The sequence below is a fragment of the Maylandia zebra genome, linkage group LG3 (genome assembly GCF_041146795.1).
Source record: "Maylandia zebra isolate NMK-2024a linkage group LG3, Mzebra_GT3a, whole genome shotgun sequence".
NCBI lineage: Eukaryota > Metazoa > Chordata > Actinopteri > Cichliformes > Cichlidae > Maylandia > Maylandia zebra.
Window position 1 is genome coordinate 1164108 of NC_135169.1, and position 23308 is coordinate 1187415.

The 23308-nt window shown below is 42.1% G+C and overlaps 2 protein-coding genes and 1 long non-coding RNA gene across 10 annotated transcripts in view; 2 read left to right on the forward strand and 1 right to left on the reverse strand.

Moving 5' to 3' along the window:
* Window positions 1–23308, forward strand: part of LOC112430732 (uncharacterized) — a 220313-nt gene that overhangs the window by 39769 nt on the left and 157236 nt on the right. The gene's annotated exons all lie outside the window — the stretch shown is intronic.
* LOC143416912 (sterile alpha motif domain-containing protein 3-like) lies at window positions 3364–8507 on the reverse strand. 4 transcript variants are annotated; one of them, XM_076882585.1, is made up of 9 exons: window positions 8413–8507; window positions 7545–7740; window positions 7296–7457; window positions 6733–6820; window positions 6478–6642; window positions 5981–6165; window positions 5055–5223; window positions 4814–4893; window positions 3364–4178 (listed from the first exon to the last, which is right to left on the reverse strand). In XM_076882585.1, exons 6-9 carry the CDS (start codon window positions 6077–6079, stop codon window positions 3618–3620), a joined length of 909 nt encoding a protein of 302 aa, XP_076738700.1. In that variant the 5' UTR covers window positions 6080–6165; window positions 6478–6642; window positions 6733–6820; window positions 7296–7457; window positions 7545–7740; window positions 8413–8507; the 3' UTR covers window positions 3364–3617. The 4 variants fall into 4 exon arrangements, with proteins under 4 accessions (XP_076738700.1, XP_076738702.1, XP_076738701.1 ...); XM_076882587.1 differs by lacking the exon at window positions 3364–4178 and adding an exon at window positions 4276–4336 and having other exon boundaries at window positions 8413–8501; XM_076882586.1 differs by lacking the exon at window positions 3364–4178 and having other exon boundaries at window positions 4292–4893; window positions 8413–8501.
* LOC101485358 (uncharacterized) overlaps window positions 9637–23308 on the forward strand; it is a 40279-nt gene continuing 26607 nt past the window's right edge. For both annotated transcript variants that reach the window (XM_076878360.1, XM_076878363.1), the window contains exon 1: window positions 9637–9898. The gene's annotated coding sequence lies outside the window, so the exon portion shown is untranslated. The remainder of the gene's footprint in view (window positions 9899–23308) is intronic.

Genomic DNA, 23308 nt, shown 5'->3' on the forward strand with positions numbered 1-23308 from the left:
GTGTTAATTTAAACATTGATCTAGGGATTTCCACCCATTTAACACGTTATTTTATCATATGTTATTTTATTTGTTATTTTATACATTTTATTTTGTGACGTGATGTGAGCGCAGGTGCAACCCAACAGGCCCCAAACGTTCCTGGCAGCAAGTAAAAATGAAATATAAAAATATAGTCCAAACAGGTAAGGTGTAATTGTATTATGAGCCATAGTGCTTGGTCTGTTTGTCCCATGTAAATCAATTGCAGTTAGAGGCTACATTAATTTTCTGTCTGTAAGCACTTATTGAAATTATCTGAGCACATTACAAGTACATATTTGCTTACTCTGTATGCTCAAATGTGACCCGTTATAGCCAACAGAAAAAAAGCAGAGGCCCGAAAAACAGGTGGGGGTCCTTCACCACCACCACCACTCACAGAGGCTGAGCAGTTGGCCCTCAGCCAAAACAGTGGGCGCCCTGTGGCCGAAGGCATCTCTGCGGGGACATCCTCTGAGTCAATAACCCCGCAAGACACAAGTGCCTACATAGGGGGTAAATTCAAAATAATACATGATGTGCATACATCCTTTCTTCACAGTAACCTTTGCAGTGCTACTCATTCATTTGATAAACTCTTTACCATAATGGATTATTTTGTAGTGAAGTTATTTTCCTACTGATTTTGCTTTCCCTCAGTCTTGGTTGTCTTTGAGAGCATAATGACAATGAAGTGTAAGGTGATTGGTATGTTTGTTAATTGCCATTTGGTCCCTTGTAAGTTATAAGTGACCTGTATAAACCTCATATTCTATCAGTTGATGGTGATGGTGTACTGCATCTGGTGCAGCCTCCTGTTGAGCCAGACCAACATGCAGTTGTGAGTAATACTCCACAGATTATATGAGTTTACAGTAGAACAGCAATGTTGTTTATTTCTTTACTACAGGAAAATAATGAAGAAACATTGACAGCTGTTACAGAGGAGGAAGCAACAGAGACACTTTATGAGGTTTACATCTTTTAATACTTTGTGTACAGGAAACACAGGTGACCAATAAAGCCAGTTGAACAAAAAATCTGTTTATTCTTCTTTCAACATGTTGAGGTGATGGGTCAAAAGAAATGATTGTGACATATGGTGTCTCTGACTGCTCTTCCATCTTGTATGTCCGTGGGAGGGTCAGGATGTTCATGGTTTGGATCACTGCTGTTTGGTTCAGAAGGACAGTGTTCTCCTCTAATTGTGGCAATGTTGTGAAGAATCACACATGCCACAATAATGTCACATGCCCTTTCTGGGGTGACCCTGAGTCTTTGCAGGCACTGGAACCGGGCCTTAAGCATTCCGATAGTCATTTCAACTCTGGCTCTTGTCCTGCAATTAGCCAGATTATATCGCTGCTGTGGGCCCGGTTCAGGGTCAGAGTAAGGGGTAAGCAAATAGGGTAAACATGGATACCCCCTATCACCAAGCAAGTAGCCAGTGAACTCTCCTAAGACAGAAGGATACACTTCAGTTCAAATGTCCCTGAAGCAATTGATCTTTATATATTTTAAAGTATTCTCAACTCACCATGTCCAAATTTTGTGCTCAGTGTACATTCACGGAATATTTGTGAGTCATGGACAGAGCCTGGCCACTTGGCTTCCACATTTGTGATAATGTTGGTAGCATCACATATGATCTTCACAGTGCAGAGAACACAAATTAGCATCCATTACTATGATGAAATAATTTGTTAGTTTGAAATGCTACAGGGAACTATGTACCTGTACATTAATGCTGTGGAAAGACTTCCTGTTCACATAGTCCCCTTCATTTACTGAAGGAGCAATGATTGGAATGTGAGTACCATCTATACAGCCAATCACGCCTGGGAACCCTGAAAATAAATGTAAAATTTAAGTAGTAGTTCAAGTATCACCACATCATAAATTAAGTTTTGGTCATCCTGATACCTGCAATTTTGTGGCATCCCTCTTTGATAAATCTTGTGGGTCTATGACCGGGGAACACCACAAACGTGTACAGGAGACGTTTCAGTGCAACTGTAACATTCCTGACTGCCCGACAGACGGTAGCCTTGGAAACGTGCTCAGCGTCACCAATATTATACAGAAAGCTCCCGTTTGCAAAAAACCGAAGTGCAATACAAATAATATGTACAGAACTGAGAGAATGTCCGCGATGTGTCACATGCGTAATATATGGCCTGAGGATGTTATCCAAATAAATTATAGATTGTGCTGAGAAACGGTAACGTTCGCACAGACAATCATCAGGAAATGATAAAATGTCCAAACGCGCTCTGATCACTCTTTCCCGGCGGAGAGCTCTGCGGAGAATTTGGGCTTCACGATCTACTGGCTCTTCAAGGAAGGGACACGCCATGTCTGACACTTCCTACTGTCAGGTTTCCGACAAAGGGGCGGAGACAGTCAGGGTTAGTTGTAGTAAACCTGCTAGGGGGCAGGTTAGCTTCACGGCGTGTGTCGTCATAGTGACTCACTCAGGCTTCAGCTGAACTCGCTTTGTGAAACCGAAAACCCAGAGTTTTCGTTAACTCAGGGTATACTTACTCAGTTTTTCCACTAAACCGGCTTCCTGAAACAGGGCCCAGAACACAATGTTTTGACGGATCACACATGGCGTTGAAAAGAGTGATACTTGGAAAAAGCTGCCTGGCAGTCATTTATTCCACAAGTGATGCTGAAATGAGGCTCATGTGCGTGTACTAACCAAACATGTGTAATCAACTTCCTCAGAGTAAATGTCCTTTTTGAACATTTTGAACATTTGTGGAGTAGGGGCATATTTAATAGAGTTGGTTAAGTACCCTGGTGACACTTACTGGCAGGGGTTTGTCTCCCTGGTCTCCTATGTTGACAATGCAGTTCTGAAGAAAGACAAGTGTTTTCTTGAAGTATGCAGGGTAGGTCATGTTGAACACGAAGAAAGTGGAGTATGCTGAGATGTAGGCCTCATCCAGCGAGCAGCATGAGCAAACATCCACTCTTTCAACTGTGACAACACAGCAACACTGTCTTGAGAGGGCAGTTGTCCAACTTTTTTTTTTTTTTTTTTTTTTGCCTGTCCCGTTTGGCTCTTTTGCCATCAGAATTGTTGTCTAAAGGCAAAGAAAGATGCCCAACGGATTTACTTTACCAAATTGACCATCCCAGCCTTGCCGTAATGGTCCATTTGATTCACCTTTTATTGTTTATTTTATTTTCACTTACTGAATACGGGACAGACTTGACTGGGGGAAAGAAGGGGAGAAAGAAAGAGGGAAAGAGAAACAGCTGAGAAGAGGGACAAAAACCAACAGAATGAGCAGAAAAAAAAAAGAAAAAAAATGCATATATCAATCACCTGGATCACCTGCTGAGAAAGAAAAAAGAAAACAAGCAGAAGAGAACAAGAGTAATAGAATAAACAACATCACAATGATATATGGGAATATAACAGTAAATACTAAATATTAAACATTATTGTGCAGCACATAAGATCAACAGAACACAGTGTGCTTTGAGGTAGGAGCCAAAAAGGGTGTAGTTTGTGGGTGTGATCACCCGTGTGTACACCTGTGAGCATGGACGCGCTTGTTTTTTTTTTGTTTTTTTTTGTTTTATTATTTATTTTTTTTAAAGGTTCCTTCATGTAATGATCTGCTAGAGGGTGTGGGGGGGCCACAGCCCCGTCCTCCAGGGCATGAAGCAGGTATGGAGGAGATCAAAACTCCAGACATCCAGAGGGCCCCAGAACACAAGAGACCAAGGAAGAAAAACAGAGGGGCAGCTGCGCCACTGTCCCAGAAAGAGCTGAGGAGAGTCCCAGATGAGGGCTCACTCAGCAGCCGCGGAGCAGAAGCCAGGGGGAGTTGCAGTGACGCGCCCGTGAGCTCCGCCGGCAGCCAGCCGTGCCTGAGTGACCGAGCCCCAGGCCGAGAGGCCGGGGGCACCCCACCTCCGAAGTGGCCCGAGCGAGCCCCAGGCTCCAGGCCCCGATAAGCGGCCGCCAAGGAGTGAGCCGGTGTGTACCTGGACGCCCATCCCCGGACACAAAGAACCACCAACGCACCGATGTCTGAGGGAGTCCGCCACTGGCAGGGGAAGTGGTGGTAGGGGGTGATAGGCCTCCAAACCTTGGAGGGCCTGAGATGTCCCCAGAGAGGTGGCGCCTGACACCCAACCTGACATATAGACACAGAAATACAGGCACACACATATACAAACATCCATTCCCACCCTCATGCTCTCATAGGGCAGTTCGAATGAAGGATAAGAGTTGGGCAGTTGTCCAACTCTTATCCTTCATTCGAATGGTTGGGTATGGACTCATGGGAGTATTCTGCAGAAGAGGAAGAAAAACATTAGTATACAGTATGTTTAAGCAATATGTGCCAAGTGGATTTTCAACAGATTCCTCAAATTACCTTCTTTTTTTTTGCTGCAAAACAAAACTGTCTATTCTGATAACCTGTAAACATGGCCCCTACTCCAAACAAAAAGCTTCTTGACCAATGACTGTTGTGGTAGTGTTTGATAAGCTGCTAAAGTTTGACATAATATTCAAGGGCAAAAGCAATCACCCCTGACAGTGACAGTACCTGTGAAGAAGCATTTCCCTAAGGGGACAATAAAGGTCTATCTATCTATATAAACACCAGACAAAACCCAAGAGCACAGCAGCACTGTGGATTAACAGCAGTGTTTCCCCTACATTCACTTAGCTGTGATGCTGAACCGCAGCTGAATTCAGCTCCATGCCAACAACACCGAGAATGAAACTTGTGGCCAAAGGCTATGCATTGCATCATGCATTTACCTCTCCAAGGATGATGAAATCTTCTATCTTCTCCTTGAAGATGGATGGCAAGAGGAGAAGTGCCCCCTCGAAGTCAATTCCTAGGTCATACAGATGCAAATGCACTTCATTAGATTTTGATAGCATGCAAATTCCCATTAACATGCTCTTGACATGGCACTATGGTACATCAATTATCTTTGGAAGAGAGAGCAAATGAAGTGTCACAAAATTTACTATTTGTATGAGGTCAAATTAGCACCTGTAATGTCTTCAGCCAGTGCATTCTCTCTTGCCTCCATGTAGACCTTCTTCAGTGGCAAATCCTTGGTCATTTGAAGAACATTTTGAAGAATAGCAGTGAAGTTTTTGCTAAAGCGGCGACAGATGTTGTCTTGGCAGGGATGCATTAAATCAACCTCATCACACAACTGGAAATGAAAAGAGCAGAATAGACAAAAGAATGACATTTTACATTGAGGATAAACTCAAAATCACAGCTTTAATGCTGGAAGGCAGATCACAAGAAATACAAAACTTAAACCGGGAACAATAACTAACACTTGCAGAGAGACACAGGGAAATCCACGCAGCTATGAGGGAGACTACGATACAGAACTGAGGGAGACGCAGACATAAATACACAGAGGGTTAACGAGGGAAGTGGGAGCACACGGGGAACACAGCTGACACAGATAATCATAACGAGACAGGGCAGGAGTGAACACAACATGACGCATACTGACGAGAGACTGTCAAAGTAAAACAGGAAGTACACAGAGGTTCAGACAGGAGGAGAGAGAGCACGGGGAGAACACAGACATAACAGGCTGGGGAAAACATGGAATAAAACACGAATGGGGACAAGGGCTCATGAATACATAGAGGGGCACACAGGGGGTGAGAGTCACAAAGGGAAAGCACACAGGGAACAACATAACAGGGCAACTCAGGAAACAGAACCTAAACAGGGAACTGAATACAAAAATACAAGAGAACTAAGAATACTGGGCCAACACCGCCCAGGACCATGACAGACTGGAGATAAATGTAAAGTGCTTTAACCCTTGAACAAAAATTCTAAAGATAATGAACAGATTGATTAATCAGTTAGTACAGAAAATAATAATCAGATTTAGAGACAAAAAAATCATTAGCTGTTTCCCCAATCATCTTAACAATTCTTACCCCTGCAGATGTCCCCAGGAATGGATATCTCTTTAATAGGTCCACAGTACACATTCCTTCAGCTACCTCGCGACGTCTCCATGCAAAGGTTTTTGTCATGCGGTCTTTCACCAGTGCTGTGTCAGGATGTAGCTTCTTGTGCTGATCATTTAGCACCTTGATATGATCATCAACGGAGGCTGCATCTTCCCCCACAAAGGACAAATTCTTTGTCAAAGCATATATCAGTATTATCATAAGTAAACTCTGATACGTTAATGTTACTCGAAATGCGGTAATTTGTACACCAAATGCTTTGAAAAAAATGCAAAAATGTTGAATAGGAATTGCAAGTTGAGCTGACTTTTGTTAAATCAACTGTGAAGTTCCTTTTTCTATGTTAATGTTATCTGTTAACATGTTTCTTTCAATTAATGTTTACTTTTAGCTTTACAGTGAACATAATAAGACTACATATGTTACCTTAGCTCTTAGAGGCTGAGGGTGTGAGGACTTACGAGAGAGGGCTTCAGTCTCTTCAGACAGGAGCTGCTGGATTCCTCTGTGGTCCGATGTTTCTGCGTGCGTCCAAACTTTTCTTTAACCCGGTTCACTTCTTCGTTGCTGATTAGGGGAGCCCGTTCTGCTTTGAACTTTCTCTTGAGTTGGCTGTGCCAGGTGTCCTAGTTGTTTCAAATGTATATAAGTAGTTAATTATGCTTACTTTATATTAATATAATCTATAAAAGAAACAAAAAAGGAGAGGTACTCACATAACCATTTCTGTGTACATCTCTTAAGAAAGGATACTTCACAATCAGGGCTTTGATTACCTGGATGTAGTCTGAGTGGGTTGGGTACCTGTTTCAAACATAAGAAAAACAACCCACAGTACACTGATTACTCTTATCCTTTCCTGGGGGCTTTTCTGTTCTTCAATTCTTCTAATCATATTGTTATTACCGTAAATAGTATGTTGTAGATCAAATCAATGTAGCTAAAGTTGATTTTAATTTTTTAAAAATGGGTGTGGACAAACAGCCACACCTCTCCCAATCTTCATTAATTAATTGACTGCAGTCCTGAATTATTAATTTACTCTTGAGCAAATTCGAAAATGAACACTTTGGATATCATAGTCCAGACATGGTCTGGAGACACAGGATGTATGGTTTTACCACTATTGCCAGTTCATTGGAACCGTGTGTCACGCCAGACTCGAACGCTGGTCTTCAGATTGGGAGGCAGATGGGCTAAGCATTTGTTCTCTGCCTCTCTTACACCAGCAATATTAATATTAAGAAATTAATGTAATTATTCAGAAAGGAACCCTTACATTGTGTACTGTGACAGCATTTCATAAAGAGTCCCAATTATTTTGTTTCGGTACTTCTGTTCTTTCTGGACTGGTTCTTTGAGATCCAAGCGACTCTGGACATCTTGTGGGAATTTTGGAACGGAAATAACTGCAGGCAGTCTATGGCAAGAAGGTATAGAACTGCAATACAGTAGGAAAACAGCATTAACTAGCCATTTTGCAAGTGCTTAAATGCATATGCAAATTTAGACATTTATCGCAACCTACCTCTGGTTTGCTTGGGACACTGGACCTTCAACTGTACCTTCAAATGGGTCGACCGGTTGTAAAGTGATGATGACTTCCTTGTAGCGGTTTGTGAAGTCTCTGAACTTCAGCTGCTTTTTGAAAGACTTGTCAAAAAGATATGCAACCATGGTCTCAGTGAGTCCACAGTCTACCGTCTCTCCATCTACATCGTTATCTGAAATATAAAGTACAGTATGAAATAAAAATAAAACCATTTTCAAATTTAGTTTTAAAGTGACATTATGGTCAATACATAATAATAATAATAATAATAATAATAATAATAATAATAATAATAAGCTATCATTGTGAATCTGTCTATATTCCCCAAAAGGAAGTTACAATTAATTCTCTTGATTAATTGTTAATATAAATTAACTGGTAATATAAAAATGTAAGTAAGTGTAAGTGTCCCTGCGCAGAGCTTACAGCTCTCATATTCGAAAATCCCACTAAGTAAGTGGAATGGTACAAATGTGTACCTTCCATTGTTTAAAATCCCTTTGAGCGGGAAACAAGTTAGATGCCATAAATTTTGCTTAGAAAACGATTTTGTTAATAGCTATATTTACATACTAGCATGTTTTGCGAAATTATTGATTTTTTTACATTGTTGTACACGGTTCGTCACTATTTATTGATAAAACACTCGAATACGGCGGGCAGATAGACGTTGAACATTCCACCAACAGTCTAAATAGTCCACATTTGTACCTTTCTTTGTTTAAAACTTAGCTAACTGCTAGCTTTCGCCCATGTTAAATCTAGCTCTTCGGACTTTTGCTAACTCTACTGTAAAATTACACGTTGTAATTTTTATAAAAACACAAAATCACACCCGACTTACCTCTAAATCTTTGCGCCTCGTCGTCTGACACATCAATGCCTTCTTCCATCAACCTTTTAAGGAGCTCCTTCGTCGATAACCCCCTGAGAGTCATTTTCTGCGTCAACGCTAGTCAGCGCGGAGGCGGAGCACTCATCACTGCTGCCTTTTCGGCCTTTGGGATTAATGCGCGTTGCGAACTTGACACATGAAAATACAACATTGTGGTATTAATGCGCAGTTGTTTAGAAACCGTTATGCTGTCTTGGCGAACTATATTTGTAACTTACAAAATGTAGTCACCGTAACATAAAAATCTGCTTGACATTTTAACTTCCAAAGAACCTCGGTTTAACTTGATGTTGCAAATTCCATAAAAACCTCACAATTAATGAACAATTCTAGGATGTAGTAAAAGCAAAAAAGTAAATGGCCAAACATAACAGTAAAATGATTTCACGTTTTTGAAAGATTTAAAACATTAAAAAAATTATAACTGGAACTTAATAAAATGGAAATGGACCAGTTTTTTTTTAACATCATTTGGTTGTGCCTGCATGTCATTGTGTGTGTGTGTTTTTTAATATAATTTAACATAACTTACACAAAGGTAGGTTACAGATATTCTTTGCATCATAGGATAATTTACGTACAGAGGAGAGGACCAACAGATTTGATTATAACATGTAGCTTTTATGAGCACACTCACATCTCATATGAATTTTACAATTAACCAGGCCGATCCAGATGTTCCCATGCTGACCCATTACCACATTCTGCCACTGTCACTGCAGTACAGGTCAAAATGGTACAGATTTGTACTTTATTTCATATATATATATATATATATATATATATATATATATATATATATATATATATATATATATATATATATATGTATATATATATATATATATATATGTATATATACAGGGTTAAAACACATTGTGACGAAGTAAGATGTTTGTTTTGTAGTCCACCTTCTGCACAATGTAGTTTCAACATGCGGACATCCGGTGTCACATTGTTACAGAGAGACGAGTGTAAGGCTGTTCCAATTCTCAGAACCGCTCCTCTCTTTCCCTGAGTACTTAGCAATTCTCCTTCCCAAGATGACGTTTTCTTCGAGGCCAAGGAAAAGAGTTTAGATATGCCCTAATTTTGAAATAACACCTCACGTGGTTACGTTGTTCAGCTGAGTCACGTGACCGCACAGCAACAAATCACAGCAGAGCCGGAAAAGGAGGCGGATCAAAGTGTGTGTGCAGGAGAGGAGTCGAGCAGAGAGAGCTGCTTTTTCATGAAACGGGAGTAAAGTAGTAAACTTACAGGAACATATACCACTGCCAACGTTGGGATTAATTTCTGCATCGATCTGCACACCCTTGTCTCCTGGATCGTAGCTCAGATCAGCGTGAACCACGTGGGTCTCTGCTCCCTGATTTGTTTAGAAAGACTTCCACCTTCATCACGGAGTTTCTCTCGGTTTGTGGGCTCATAAAAGGTAAACACCGAGCTAACTTTAATGTGGGTTCAGTTTATGCTGTTGATAATAATAGATTGCTTGGTATACATTGGAGTTAGGCAGACTGTAGAGTTTGTGATTGCTTGCAACATTATAATATGGCGGTTGCTAGGGGATAAGAATACATAGAAAAATATTCTTTAAATGTGAACAAAAGGATGGGGTGCAGGGCAGGAGAACAACCAAACCCCAGGACATGAATCCACGGGTACAAGCGTGGGGGAGGGAAACCAGCCTTTAGAATAGGACTTCATAGGACCGTCTCTGTCTTGTTTCTTTATGTTGTTGTGGGTTCTTAAGAATGACACCATTACTTGAAGATAAGGTATTTTATCGAACTGTGGTTCACATGTAAACAAAGCATCGCCATCACAGTCTACCCCGAGGTAACTCCCTCTGCTCTCTAGCTCCCCCTACAGTCTAGGAGTGTTAACAACATAAAACATGATACTAGGCAAATAAGGATTTGCTGTTATCATTACATCTTCCTTTTTTTTCAACAATAAAATAACATACCTACTTTCACAAACATAAACAGTCTCTATTTGTTTTTTACTCGTTAAACCAGGCTTTGTCAAAGTAACGTTAACAACACAACTAGTTTTCAACAATTATGGTCCATTCAACACTAGTAAACAAACATAGTGAAACTTGCATAGATACTATGACATCATCTTCCAAACAACATGTCAACACATTACATCTGTTCAATCAGTCTAATAGGTGGCTTTACTTGTCTTACAGATCTTCTCAGTGTTTGTTCTTGTGTATGCATAGGTGTTTCAGGTGATAGTGTCTCATGTGTGTGTTGGGGTTGTTCAGCAGCCTCCAACCTCTGCTCCACTACTACTGGTCCCTTAAGAAGATCTCGGCGATTTCTTCTCAGCATAATTCCATCTTCTCTCTGAATGATGTATGATCGTGGTTGATCTTTCCTTAGAACAGTTGCTTTCTGTGCCCATGTGTTGGTTTTGTCTTTGAATCTCACTTGATCCCCAGCATGCAGTTCAGGTAGGTTTTTTGTTCCTCTGTCATAATAGAACTTCTGCTTTGCTTTTTGTTGCTCGTTAAACTTCTTCACGCTGTTTTCCTCTTTTGTTTTAAGCAGATTATCCTGAATGGGCAGGTTTGATCTCAGGCGTCGTCCCATAAGAAGCTGTGCTGGTGACATACCACACTCAAGTGGCATTGTGCGGTATACTAGCAGGCTTTGGTAGAAGTCAGCACCACTATCTCTCGCCTTACTCATCAGCCTCTTCACTGTTTGGACGGACTTTTCCACTAGTCCATTAGATTGTGGGTAGTGCGGGCTTGATGTTGTGTGAACAAAGTCCCATTCTTTGGCAAACTGTCCAAACCTAATATTGGAGAATTGTGGTCCATTGTCTGTGAACACTTCACTTGGCACACCGTGTCGTGCAAATACAGCTTTCATAGAGGTGATTACAGCCTCTGCTGTTGTTGTTTGCAGTCTACATACTTCTGGATACAAAGAGTAGTAGTCTGTGACCACAATATAGTGCCTCCAATATAGACACAAAGAGGTCAGCCCCCACTTTCTGATATGGTCGGTCTGGCACTGGGTGCGGCTTTAGTGGCTCGGCTTGCTTGCTTGATATGTCAGACATGTTGAACAGTTCGACACTTCATTTGTCACATCCTGTTTAATCCGTGACCAGTACATCACCTCACGTGCTCTCCTTTTACATTTTTCCATGCCTAGATACCCTGCTTGTATCTTTTTGAGCATCTCTCCTCGCAGGCTCTTTGGGATGACAATTTTACTTCCCTTGAACACCACATCATCCACTACAGACAGTTCTGCTCTGCAGTTTCAATACTCTTGAATAACAGGTGAGCAGTTTTGCTTACAGCTGGGCCATCCATCTATGATGGTTTTGCGCAGTGTTTGTAACGTTCCATCTTTGCTTGTCTCTGTTCTGATGAGCTCCATCTTCCCTTCTGCAACAGGAAGTGCACTTGTGACCATGCTCACATATGCTCTTACATCATCATCCATCTTGGTGTTTGCTGGCTCATTCGGATCAATAGCTCGGGATAATGTGTCAGCTGTGTACATCAGCTTGCCAGGTGTGTACATCACGTTAAACGTGTAACGTTGCAGCCGGATCATCATTTTTTGGATTCTCAGTGGACAGTCATTTAGTGGTTTTTGGAACAATGCTATCAGTGGCTTGTGGTCACTTTCAACACTGATGGCCTGCCCGGACACAAACTGGTGAAATCTCTCACAGGCGTACGTTATGCTGAGCAGTTCTTTTTCAATCTGTGCATATCTTGTCTCTGCGTCTGTCATGGATCGCGATGCATATGCAACAGGCTGCCACTCATCATACTTCTGCAGAAGAACAGCTCCAAGCCCACTCTGTGACGCATCTGATGAGATCTTAATAGGTCTCATTGGATCATAAAACTTCAGAACTGGTTCCTTTGTAAGCAGATCTTTCAAGTCACGCCATGCTTTCTCATGTTCATGATTCCACTACCATTCGATTCTCTTCTCAGTTAGCTGTCTCAGTGGCGCCATTTTTTCTGAGAGATTGGGTATGAATTTTCCCATGTAGTTTATCATGCCATTAAATCTCTGCACATCTTTCTTGCATTGCGGCCTCGGCATGTTTTCAATTGCAGACACCTTTTGAGGATCTGGTCTGATGCCTTCACTGCTCAGGATATCTCCAACGAATGTCAGTTCCTTCGCCCCAAGCTGACATTTCTCTTTGTTCAGCTTCAGATTGGCTTTTCTGGTTGCTTCAAGAACATTTCTCAGTCTCATGTCATGTTCAGCTTTTGTGCTACCCCACACAATGATGTCATCCATTGACGTGTCTACTCCTTCCAATTGTTCATAGATCATGTGTATTGTCTTGTGATACACCTCAGGTGCTGAAGCAATGCCAAACGGCAGTCGCTGGAATCTACCTGCCAAATGGGCTGTTGAACGTACACAGTTTTGAACTTGCTTCGTCCAGCTTCAGTTGCCAAAATCCTGATGAAGCGTCTAGCTTGCTAAAGTACTTCGCTTTTGCAAACTGTGACATTATCTCTTCTCTTGTAGGTAGTTTGAAATGTTCTCTCTTTATTGCTCTATTCAGATCTCTAGGATCCATGCAAACTCTGAGCTTTCCAGTCTTTTTCTCCACAATAACAAGAGAACTCACCCACTTCGTTGGCTCATCGATCTTTTCAATCACTTCCAGCTTTTCCATCCTGTCCAACTCGGCTTTCAGTGGCTTTTGTAGAGCAAATGGTACTTTGCGGCATGGATGAATGACTGGTGTTACACTTTCATCGACTCTGATTGTGTGTTCTCCAGCAAGGCAACCAAGTCCCTGAAATAGGTCACCATATTCCTTCATCAACTCATTATAGTCCATGTCATCATCAGTTTCCACAACGAGCACTCTTTTCACTAGGTTCAGACTCTCACAGATATGTAACCCTAGTATAGGCTGCACAGTCTTCGGAACCACAATGAATGTTAGCGTGTGCTCCTTGTCTTTGTGTGTCACTTTAACCATGCATTTTCCTTTCACAGGTATTTCTGCACCCGAGTATCCACTCACTTTCACCTTCGTTGCATGCATTTTAGGTCTAGGTCTGATTTTCTTGAACTCTGCTTCTGATATGACATTCACTTGAGCTCCAGTATCCAGCTTGACTTTCATGAGTGTGTCATTCACTTTGAGTGTCATTATCCAGTCCTTTTCACCTGTCTTATTGTCTGTCACTGCAGCTACATAGAGTTCCTCCAGTATGGACTGCACTTTGTTTCAGGGTTTGAGCTTTGCAGCACCTAGCATAATGGTTATTTTTGTTACATGTATTGCATCTTTTCCCATATGCTGGACATTTTTTAGGAGGATGTTGCATTCCGTAGCGACCACAAGTCTTTTCTTTTCTGTCCCTGTTTGCTGGCGATTTCAATTGGAGTTTCATTTCAGCGGCAGCACTCTCCTTTTTGACTCTGAGTGTGTTCTTATTCACAGCATCCACTCTGCAGCTGTCACTAAGCAGTTCTTTAGCTTGTGCCCTCACTGTTTTAGCTGCTCTGAACAGTGTTAATGCTTTTTCCAGGTCAAGATTTTTCTCTCTCAGTAGCCTCTCTCTCAGACCGTTGTCTGGAATCCCGCACACAAGTCTGTCTTTTATCAAAGAATCTGTCAGTCCTCCAAATTCACATGTTTTACTCCTGTTCTGCAGCTCTGTGACATACTGATCTATTGTCTCCCCTGTCTTCTGTACACATGTGAAGAATCTGTGCCTCTCAAATGTCACATTTCTCTTAGGTATGCAGTAAGCCTCAAACTTCTCCATTATTTTATTCAGCTTCATTCCGTCACCATCAGTAAACGCGAAGTTATTATAGACTTCCAGTGCCTCATCACCCACTATATGCAAAAACACTGACGCTTGCTTTTTATCACTTGCCTCGTCAAGTCCAATTGCTGATAGGTACAACGTGAAACGTTGCTTAAATCTTCTCCAATTTTCAGCCACATTTCCAGTCAACTGAAGAATCGGTGGTGGGTGTAAGCCGTCCATGCTTACGTCGCTAGGTCTCTTTTCTCTCCCTCGGCGAGTTAGCTACACTACGTTCACTGCTAAGCTGATCCGTCGGTACTGCTATATTGTAGTCCGTTTCCTTTCTTCAAGTCCATCTTCTGACACCATGTCTTGTTTCTTTATGTTGTTGTGGGTTCTTAAGAATGACACCATTACTTGAAGAGAAGGTATTTTATCAAACTGTGGTTCACATGTAAACAAAGCTTCGCCATCACAGTCTACCCCGAGGTAACGCCATCTGCTCTCTAGCTCCCCCTACAGTCTAGGAGTATTAACAACATAAAACATGATACTAGGCAAATAAGGATTTGCTGTTATCATTACAGTCTCCAGATGCATCCAGGCCTGGCCGTTTTGACTGAGACTGGTGTTCCAGCTTAACTGGCGTGCATATTAACTGGCTTTGGTCGATCAGATGTGTGGCAGCACAGCCGGGGGTGGCATCACGGGCATCGGCAAAACAAAAAAAAAATGCTCGTACTCATGTTGCCCTGACGTCATGCCAGTAGATTTTGGGAATGGTGTACGCACCGATCGGTTTTCTACCACCCATTTGCTGGGAGTAAGGGCACCCTGTCAGTGTCACTGCCCGATCCGTACCGGAAACCCGATCAGTACCCCGCATGCGCGAAATGTGTCTACATCCGGTCGAAGCGTTTTACGATAGTTAGGGGTCAGAGTATCTGTTAAGATGTTAAGAATAATAAGTATCTCTTAACATGTTTCCAATGATGAAGCATTTCAATATAATGTAGACAAAAACGAAAAATAAAAAGATAGTTACGGATCAGGACTCTCCGATCCTTATTGCACATGTGCAAAGTCGGACCGTACAAATCGGGTCTACCCAATCCGTACCGCACATGTGCAGGGGTTTTCATCTTCTTCTCTTCGTTTAATGGCAGTTTACTCCCCAGTGTACAAGGATACTGCCACCTGCTGACCGAGCGAATGAACCCTATTGTAAACTGAATTAGCGTCATTACAAACGTGTGTTAAATTTGATTTAGTGATAGTCGAGTGTGTGGAGAAGATTGATTGGAATAGTGATGATGATGTCCGCTTACACTGTCAATTGTCAGTAAACACTTAATCTGGCTGATGAACCTACACGTGAGATATTACAAAGTCTGCATTATTAACTCTGTAATTAGGCGCCATTCTTCTTATTTTACGGCGCTATTGTTCAATCGGGGGACGCTCTCTGTTGAGGAGAAAAGCATGAATTTGTTTGTAAACAGATTATCCATTGTTTAAATGTCCCGGTAGTCGAAAAGGAGGCAAATCAAATCACTTTTATTGTCACATTACATGTGCAGGTACATTGGTACAGTACATGTGAGTGAAATTCTTGTGTGCGAGCTTCACAAGCAACAGAGTTGTGCAAAATACAATAACGTAAACAAGCAAAATACAAGAATGGCTACATCTGAAACTAATAAATATATGTACAATATATAATAGTATATGCATTTCTGGATGTGTATACTAAATGTTTTTCTACGTGTGTGTGTGTGTGTGTGTATACACATATTTTACAAATTGAATAGAGTAAACAATAAAATAAAATATATAAAAATATACAGAGTTTAGACATGTGCCAAACAGTGGCATTACTGTACAGTATGGAGTGCATAATGTTAAGTTCCAGTAGTGAAGCTGAGGTGTCTATGACGTGTTCAGCAGTCTGATGGCCTGGTGGAAGAAGCTGTCTCTCAGTCTGCTGGTTCGGGACCGGATGCCGGTCGAAGCGTTTTACGATAGTTACAGGTCAGAGTATCTGTTAAGATGTTAAGAATAACAAGTATCTCTTAAAATGTTTCCGATAATGAAACATTTAATATAATGTAGACAAAAACAAAAAAATAAAAAGATAGTGACAGATCGGGACTCCCGATCCTTACTGCGCATGTGCAAAGTCGGACCGTACAAATCAGGTCTACCCGATCCGTACCGTGCATGTGCAGGGGTTTTCTTCTTCTTCTGTTCGTTTAATGGCAGTGTACTCCCCAGTGTACGAGGATACCGCCACCTGCTGACTGAGCAAATGAACCCTATTTTAAACTGAATTAGCGTCATTACAAACGTGTGCTAAATTTGATTTAGTGATAGTCAAGTGTGTTTATGCTTGTCTGTGTGGAGAGGATTGTTGGAAAAGTGATGATAATGTCCGCTATCACTGTCAATTGCCAGTAAACACTTCATCTGGCTGCTGAATCTTCACATGACATATTGTAAAGTCTGTATTATTAACTCTGTAATTAGGTGCCATTCTTCTTATTTTACGGCGCTGTTGTTCAATCGGCAAACGCTCTCTGTTGAGGAGAAAAGCAAAAATTTGTTGCGAATACGGATTATCCATTGTTTAAATGTCCCAGTAGTCGAAAAGGAGGCAGAGCTGCTGAGAAATGCTGGGAGCTTACTGGGCGCTAACCGTGTCATTCGAATATATTGAATGTTGTAATATTGGCAAAGAGAGGAAGTGACGTAAGATTTGCGCATGCGGGGTACCGATCGGGTTTCCGGTACGGATCGGGTAGTGACACACCCTCCTTTTGCGAGGTGTGCCTTCTGCTTGCGGCACAGGGAGGAGATGGTGGGAGATTCTTTGGCTGGCTGGTGCAGCGTCTAATAACTGACCCGTAAAATAATCCAAAATAAAAACAAACCAACAAACACGAAAACACCAGAGATTATGATACGGACTTATTTGTTGTTTTGATATCCCAGCTGGAGAAGAAGGGTCAGATGAGGCTGAAATATTTTCCATCAAAGCTTTATTACTAATGCGCATTGATCCCACTACATCAGAGGTGGGTCGAGTATCCAAAAAGTGTACTCAAGTAAGAGTAGCATTACTTTAAAATATTATTACTGAAGTAAAAGTGAAAAGTAGTCGTCAAAAAAGTTACTCAAGTAAGAGTAAAAAAGTAGCAGCGAGTAACTGTTTGAAATGTCCGATTTCTTTTTTAAATAAATGCTATCAGACAAACAAAAATAAATAAATACATATACACATTTTACCATTTTCAAAAGGAATATATGTAAAAAGTAGGGGTGCAACAATACACAAAATTCACGGTTTGGTTCGGTTCGATACTTTGGTGTCACGGTTCGATATTTTTTCGATACAAAAAAAAATGTTCATGCCTTTTTAATTTGTCATTTATTAAAATTATAAATATATATTTTAACTCAAAAGTACAGTTTTTAAATTTAACCCTAACCCTTGTGCGTGTTTTTTATTTTGACAGCGAATGCGCACCTGCGGACCACTTATGTGCACCCCTGGTTATATAGCTCGTCATATTGCAGCCACAGAAATTATTTTGTCCATGAAACCATAAAGCTGCACTTTCTTTTTGCCTTATAGTCTGATTTGTCATAACTTTTCCGTTTTGTGGTAAGCTTTTCTTTGGCTGTCACTTCTTCACCCTGACCTGTCTTACTTGGCTCAGCAGAACTGAAATATAAATCCTGCTGCTTTTACACACGGACTCACATAAGCTCAGCGATTCTCTACGCGATCAACCTCTCACATGTTTAAGCTTGCTGCGGGAGATTTCACTTGTCATGTTTGCATAGTAAGCTAACGATTAATAAGATGATGTCAGAGGAATTGGTGCACAAATTATCATCACTCACAGATCAGTGCTGTCGCTCTCTATACACAGTTCGCACGATTGCAAAGTGAAAGCAAAAAAAAAACAAGCGCAAATTCAAACGCGATTTCAATATGTCACATATTGACAGTGGCTCACCCATGCCAATGACATAATTACCCAGCTACATTTCAGAAAGAATGCAAAAGCATTGACATATGTTTTTGCTTCCTACAATAGCCCGACGGGCAGGGCAGAGATAGATTTTGGTAGCCCGACTGGAAAAATCGCTAGCCCAGGACGTCGGGCTAGCGATATTGCGAGCCCTGTATCTGATTAAGGAATCACTCATCTTTGGAAAAGAGAGTTTATTACAGAGAAATGTCTCTTTCCAAAATAAAAGCTATACTATCCGCTTCTTCTGGGGTATATTCTCAGCAGCATATTAAACATATCAGGTCCCCATAAGGAGAATCATGTGCTAACGGCTGTCTAAATGACTCGGGTAAAGTTTGTAGCATGCATGCTTGTCTTTGCACTAGGATGATGTAAATGTGCAGTTATATTCGTTGTGTTCCCACTAGTGCTTTCAGGTTAATCTCGTTGAAATGACCTTAACGCCACAACACAGCAAATCTCCGTTAACGAGCTACCCCTGATCGCCCCGTGCATGGGGCTAGACGGCCAACACGTTAACGAGCTCACTGTGCTAACACACTAGTTCCCACCCATGTAATTAAGCATTGCATGGCACATCCAACATACTGTTTTACTTTAGTCCATGACTCGCTTACCTTCAGGGTCATACGTCACATGAAAACCAAAATAATTCCAAACGCCAGATCTGAATGAGGGTGGGGGAGGTCCATGTTGTAAGGAGAGCTTAACTTCTGTCTCGCTAGCTTGCCCTGCGCTCTTCCTTCTGATGATGCTGTCTGTGTGGAGCGCTCAGTGGATCTGCGCTTGACAGTGCAGCCTGGGCGGAGTAGTCGAACGCAGATTCACTGAGCGCTCAACACAGACAGCATTGTCAGAAGGAAAGTTGATGATGAAAGTTGATGAAATAAATTACAAATCTTGTATTGTTCGATACATATGCGTACCGAACCGAAAGCACTGTATCGAACGGTTCAATATCGATATGAATATCGTTGCACCCCTAAGATATATATATATATATTACATAATTGTTACTATGCAAACCCACAAACACACATCAAGTTTCTCCTGTTCTCATTGTTTACCATTACAATAGGCAATTAGCAAACAAAAAGCATGTCTCTATCTCCTGAGTACTCTGAGATTATTGTAATTTGTTCTCATTATATAAAACTACTAAAAAGATCAACAAAATAAGGCACAATTCTAATTTCCCAGATTTCAGTTTTTCACAACATAAAGCTTTTTTCACCAATACCTACAGTAAATAATATAGATATACAAGGAGTGCAGAATTATTAGGCAAGTTGTATTTTTGAGGAATAATTTTATTATTGAACAACAACCATGTTCTCAGTGAACCCAAAAAACTCATTAATATCAAAGCTGAATGTTTTTGGAAGTAGTTTTTAGTTTGTTTTTAGTTTTAGCTATTTTAGGGGGATATATGTGTGTGCAGGTGACTATTATTGTGAATAATTATTAGGCAACTTAACAAAAAACAAATATATACCCATTTCAATAATTTATTTTTACCAGTGAAACCAATATAACATCTCCACATTCACAAATATACATTTCTGACATTCAAAAACAAAACAAAAACAAATCGGCAACCAATATAGCCACCTTTCTTTGCAAGGACACTCAAAAGCCTGCCATCCATGGATTCTGTCAGTGTTTTGATCTGTTCACCATCAACATTGCGTGCAGCAGCAACCACAGCCTCCGAGACACTGTTCAGAGAGGTGTACTGTTTTCCCTCCTTGTAAATCTCACATTTGATGATGGACCACAGGTTCTCAATGGGGTTCAGATCAGGTGAACAAGATGGCCATGTCATTAGTTTTTCTTCTTTTATACCCTTTCTTGCCAGCCACGCTGTGGAGTACTTGGACGCGCGTGATGGAGCATTGTCCTGCATGAAAATCGTGTTTTTCTTGAAGGATGCAGACTTCTTCCTGTACCACTGCTTGAAGAAGGTGTCTTCCAGAAACTGGCAGTAGGACTGGGAGTTGAGCTTGACTCCATTCTCAACCCGAAAAGGCCCCACAAGCTCATCTTTGATGATACCAGCCCAAACCAGTACTCCACCTCCACCTTGCTGTAGTCTGAGTCGGACTGGAGCTCTCTGCCCTTTACCAATCCAGCCACGGGCCCATCCATCTGGCCCATCAAGACTCACTCTCATTTCATCAGTCCATAAAACCTTAGAAAAATCAGTCTTGAGATATTTCTTGGCCCAGTCTTGACGTTTCAGCTTGTGTGTCTTGTTCAGTGGTGGTCGTCTTTCAGCCTTTCTTACCTTGGCCATGTCTCTGAGTATTGCACACCTTGTGCTTTTTGCACTCCAGTGATGTTGCAGCTCTGAAATATGGCCAAACTGTTGGCAAGTGGCATCTTGGCAGCTGCACGCTTGACTTTTCTCAGTTCATGGGCAGTTATTTTGCGCCTTGGTTTTTCCACGCGCTTCTCGTGACCCTGTTCACTATTTTGAATGAAACGCTTGATTGTTCGATGATCACGCTTCAGAAGCTTTGCAATTTTGAGACTGCTGCATCCCTCTGCAAGATACCTCACTATTTTTGACTTTTCTGAGCCTGTCAAGTCCTTCTTTTGACCCATTTTGCCAAAGGAAAGGACGTTGCCTAATAATTATGCACACCTGATATAGGGTGTTGATGTCATTAGACCACACCCCTTCTCATTACAGAGATGCACATCACCTAATATGCTTAATTGGTAGTAGGATTTTGGGCCTATACAGCTTGGAGTAAGACAACATGCATGAAGAGGATGATGTGGACAAAATACTCATTTGCCTAATGATTCTGCACTCCCTGTATAAACAGTGCAAATAATTTCCAGTGACAAGACATGCTGTAAACTTTTTTTTTAGCTTTTTATTTTGTACTTTTTCCAATTTTATAGTACATGCAAACAAAAATATGAAAAAGGAACACAAAAGAAACAAATTAAAAGGAATATATGCAGTAAACTATATATTCATTTTTGCTCCAAATGGCACAGCAGCCTCAGAGAAAACTTTAGAACGAGGCATCTTCAACATATGTTCATACAAGGCAGCTCAATTTACCATAAATTGTATGGGTGTGCATTTATTTTTGCATATTTAGCAAAAATGTGCCATTTCTTCACTCAGTGAGGTGATGGTTAAGCTTCAGCAGCAGTTTGCTCTCAAGGTTCTTTCTGTGAAGCTGTAACTGTTTAGCAGTGAACAGGAGTCCTGCATGACTAAGAAGTCCTTCATAAGCTCCAGATGCAGGAAGAGCTGTATTGATTTTGATCGACAGCTTCTTGATGTGAGGAAAGCCATGCAATAGATCCACACCTCCAGTGAATGGACATGAAAGGTATCTCTCCAGCTCCCCTGCTTCTGGTTTTCCTGACCCCATGGATCCATCATCTTAGTCGGTTAGGCTGCTGTTTGTGCTGGCCTCATCCAGCTCTGTGTCTAGGTGGTGTCTGATGAAGTGGAGACCTGTGGAAAGATATAACGTTTGCAAAAGAATTAGGTCTGGTCATTATAAGGAGAGCTACAGGCAGAAGATGGAGAACCAGCTTCAACAAAACAACGTTGGTGAAGTCTGGAGAGGCCTCAGAACCATCTCGGGCCACAAACAGCAGAACTCTCTGCCTGGGAGGGATGTGAGATGGGCAAATGAACTGAATCATTTCTTCAACAGATTTGATTCAGCCATGAGGCAGTCTGCAACATCGGCTGCAGACTCACCCACCCCCACTGCTGCTGTTCCACCTCAGACACTTCACACCTCCTCTATTCACCCTGCTCACTCCCCCCCCACCCCCAACAACAGCATCCAATACACACTCAACACAAGGCTCCAGCCTGTCTCTCTCAACCACCCAGGTTAGGAGGGAACTGAGGAGGATTAATGGCAAGAAGGCAGCGGGTCCAGATGGCATCAGCTCGAGGGTCGTCAGGTCCTGCGCGGACCAACTGTGTGGGGTGATGGAGCACCTCTTCAACCTGAGCCTGAGGTTGGGAAGAGTCCCACAGCTCTGGAAAACCTCCTGTGTTGTACCAGTGCCAAAGACTTCACGCCCCAAGGACCTCAACAGCTACAGGCCGGTGGCTCTGACATCCCACCTGATGAAGACCCTGGAGCGGTTGGTCCTGGCTCAGCTTCGGCGCCTAACAAGCTCATCACTGGACCCACTTCAGTTTGCCTACCAGCCTGGCATTGGAGCGGATGATGCCGTCATTCACCTCCTACATCGTTCCCTCGCTCACCTGGAGACCGCTGGAAGCACTGTGAGAATCATGTTCTTTGATTTCTCCAGTGCCTTCAACACCATTCTTCCCTCCGTTCTAAAGGACAAGCTGGTGAACTCTGGAGTGGACCATCACCTCACTACCTGGATCCTGGACTACCTCACCGACCGACCACAGTATGTGAGAACTCAGGGCTGTGTGTCGGACAGGGTCGTCTGCAGTACGGGGGCCCCACAGGGAACGGTTCTGGCTCCGTTCCTCTTCACCATCTACACTGCAGACTTCTCCCACAATTCCACCCAGTGCTTCCTGCAGAAGTTCTCTGATGACTCTGCAATAGTCGGCCTCATCACTGATGGGGACGACAAGGAGTACAGAGGTCTGACCCAAGACTTTGTGGACTGGTGCCAGCTGAACTACCTCCAGATCAACGCCAGTAAAACCAAGGAACTGGTGGTAGACTTCCGCAGGCACAAGCATTCTCCACTGCAACCACTGAACATCCAAGGTATGGACATTGAGGCTGTGGACAGCTACAGGTACCTTGGTGTTCATCTGAACAATAGACTGGACTGGACTCATAACTCAGACGCCCTCTACAGGAAAGGGCAGAGCAGGCTGTACCTGCTGCAGAGACTCAGGTCGTTTGGAGTGGAGGGCCCACTCCTGAAGACCTTCTATGACTCTGTTGTGGCTTCTGCTATCTTTTATGGCGTGGTCTGCTGGGGCGGCAGCATCTCTGCTGGGGACAGGAAGAGACTGAACAGGGTGATCCGAAGGGCC

Bases quoted from the DNA above. Each gene is read 5' to 3' on its own strand.
- LOC143416912 (XM_076882585.1), bottom strand. From the start codon at position 6,079: ATGACAAAAACCTTTGCATGGAGACGTCGCGAGGTAGCTGAAGGAATG. The intron at 4,894-5,054 runs GTGCTAATTTGA...TGTATGACCTAG, and splicing joins ACTGGCTGAAGACATTACAG to GAATTGACTTCGAGGGGGCA. The intron at 4,179-4,813 runs GTAAATGCATGA...TCTATATGTCAG, and splicing joins ATTTCATCATCCTTGGAGAG to GTTGGGTGTCAGGCGCCACC.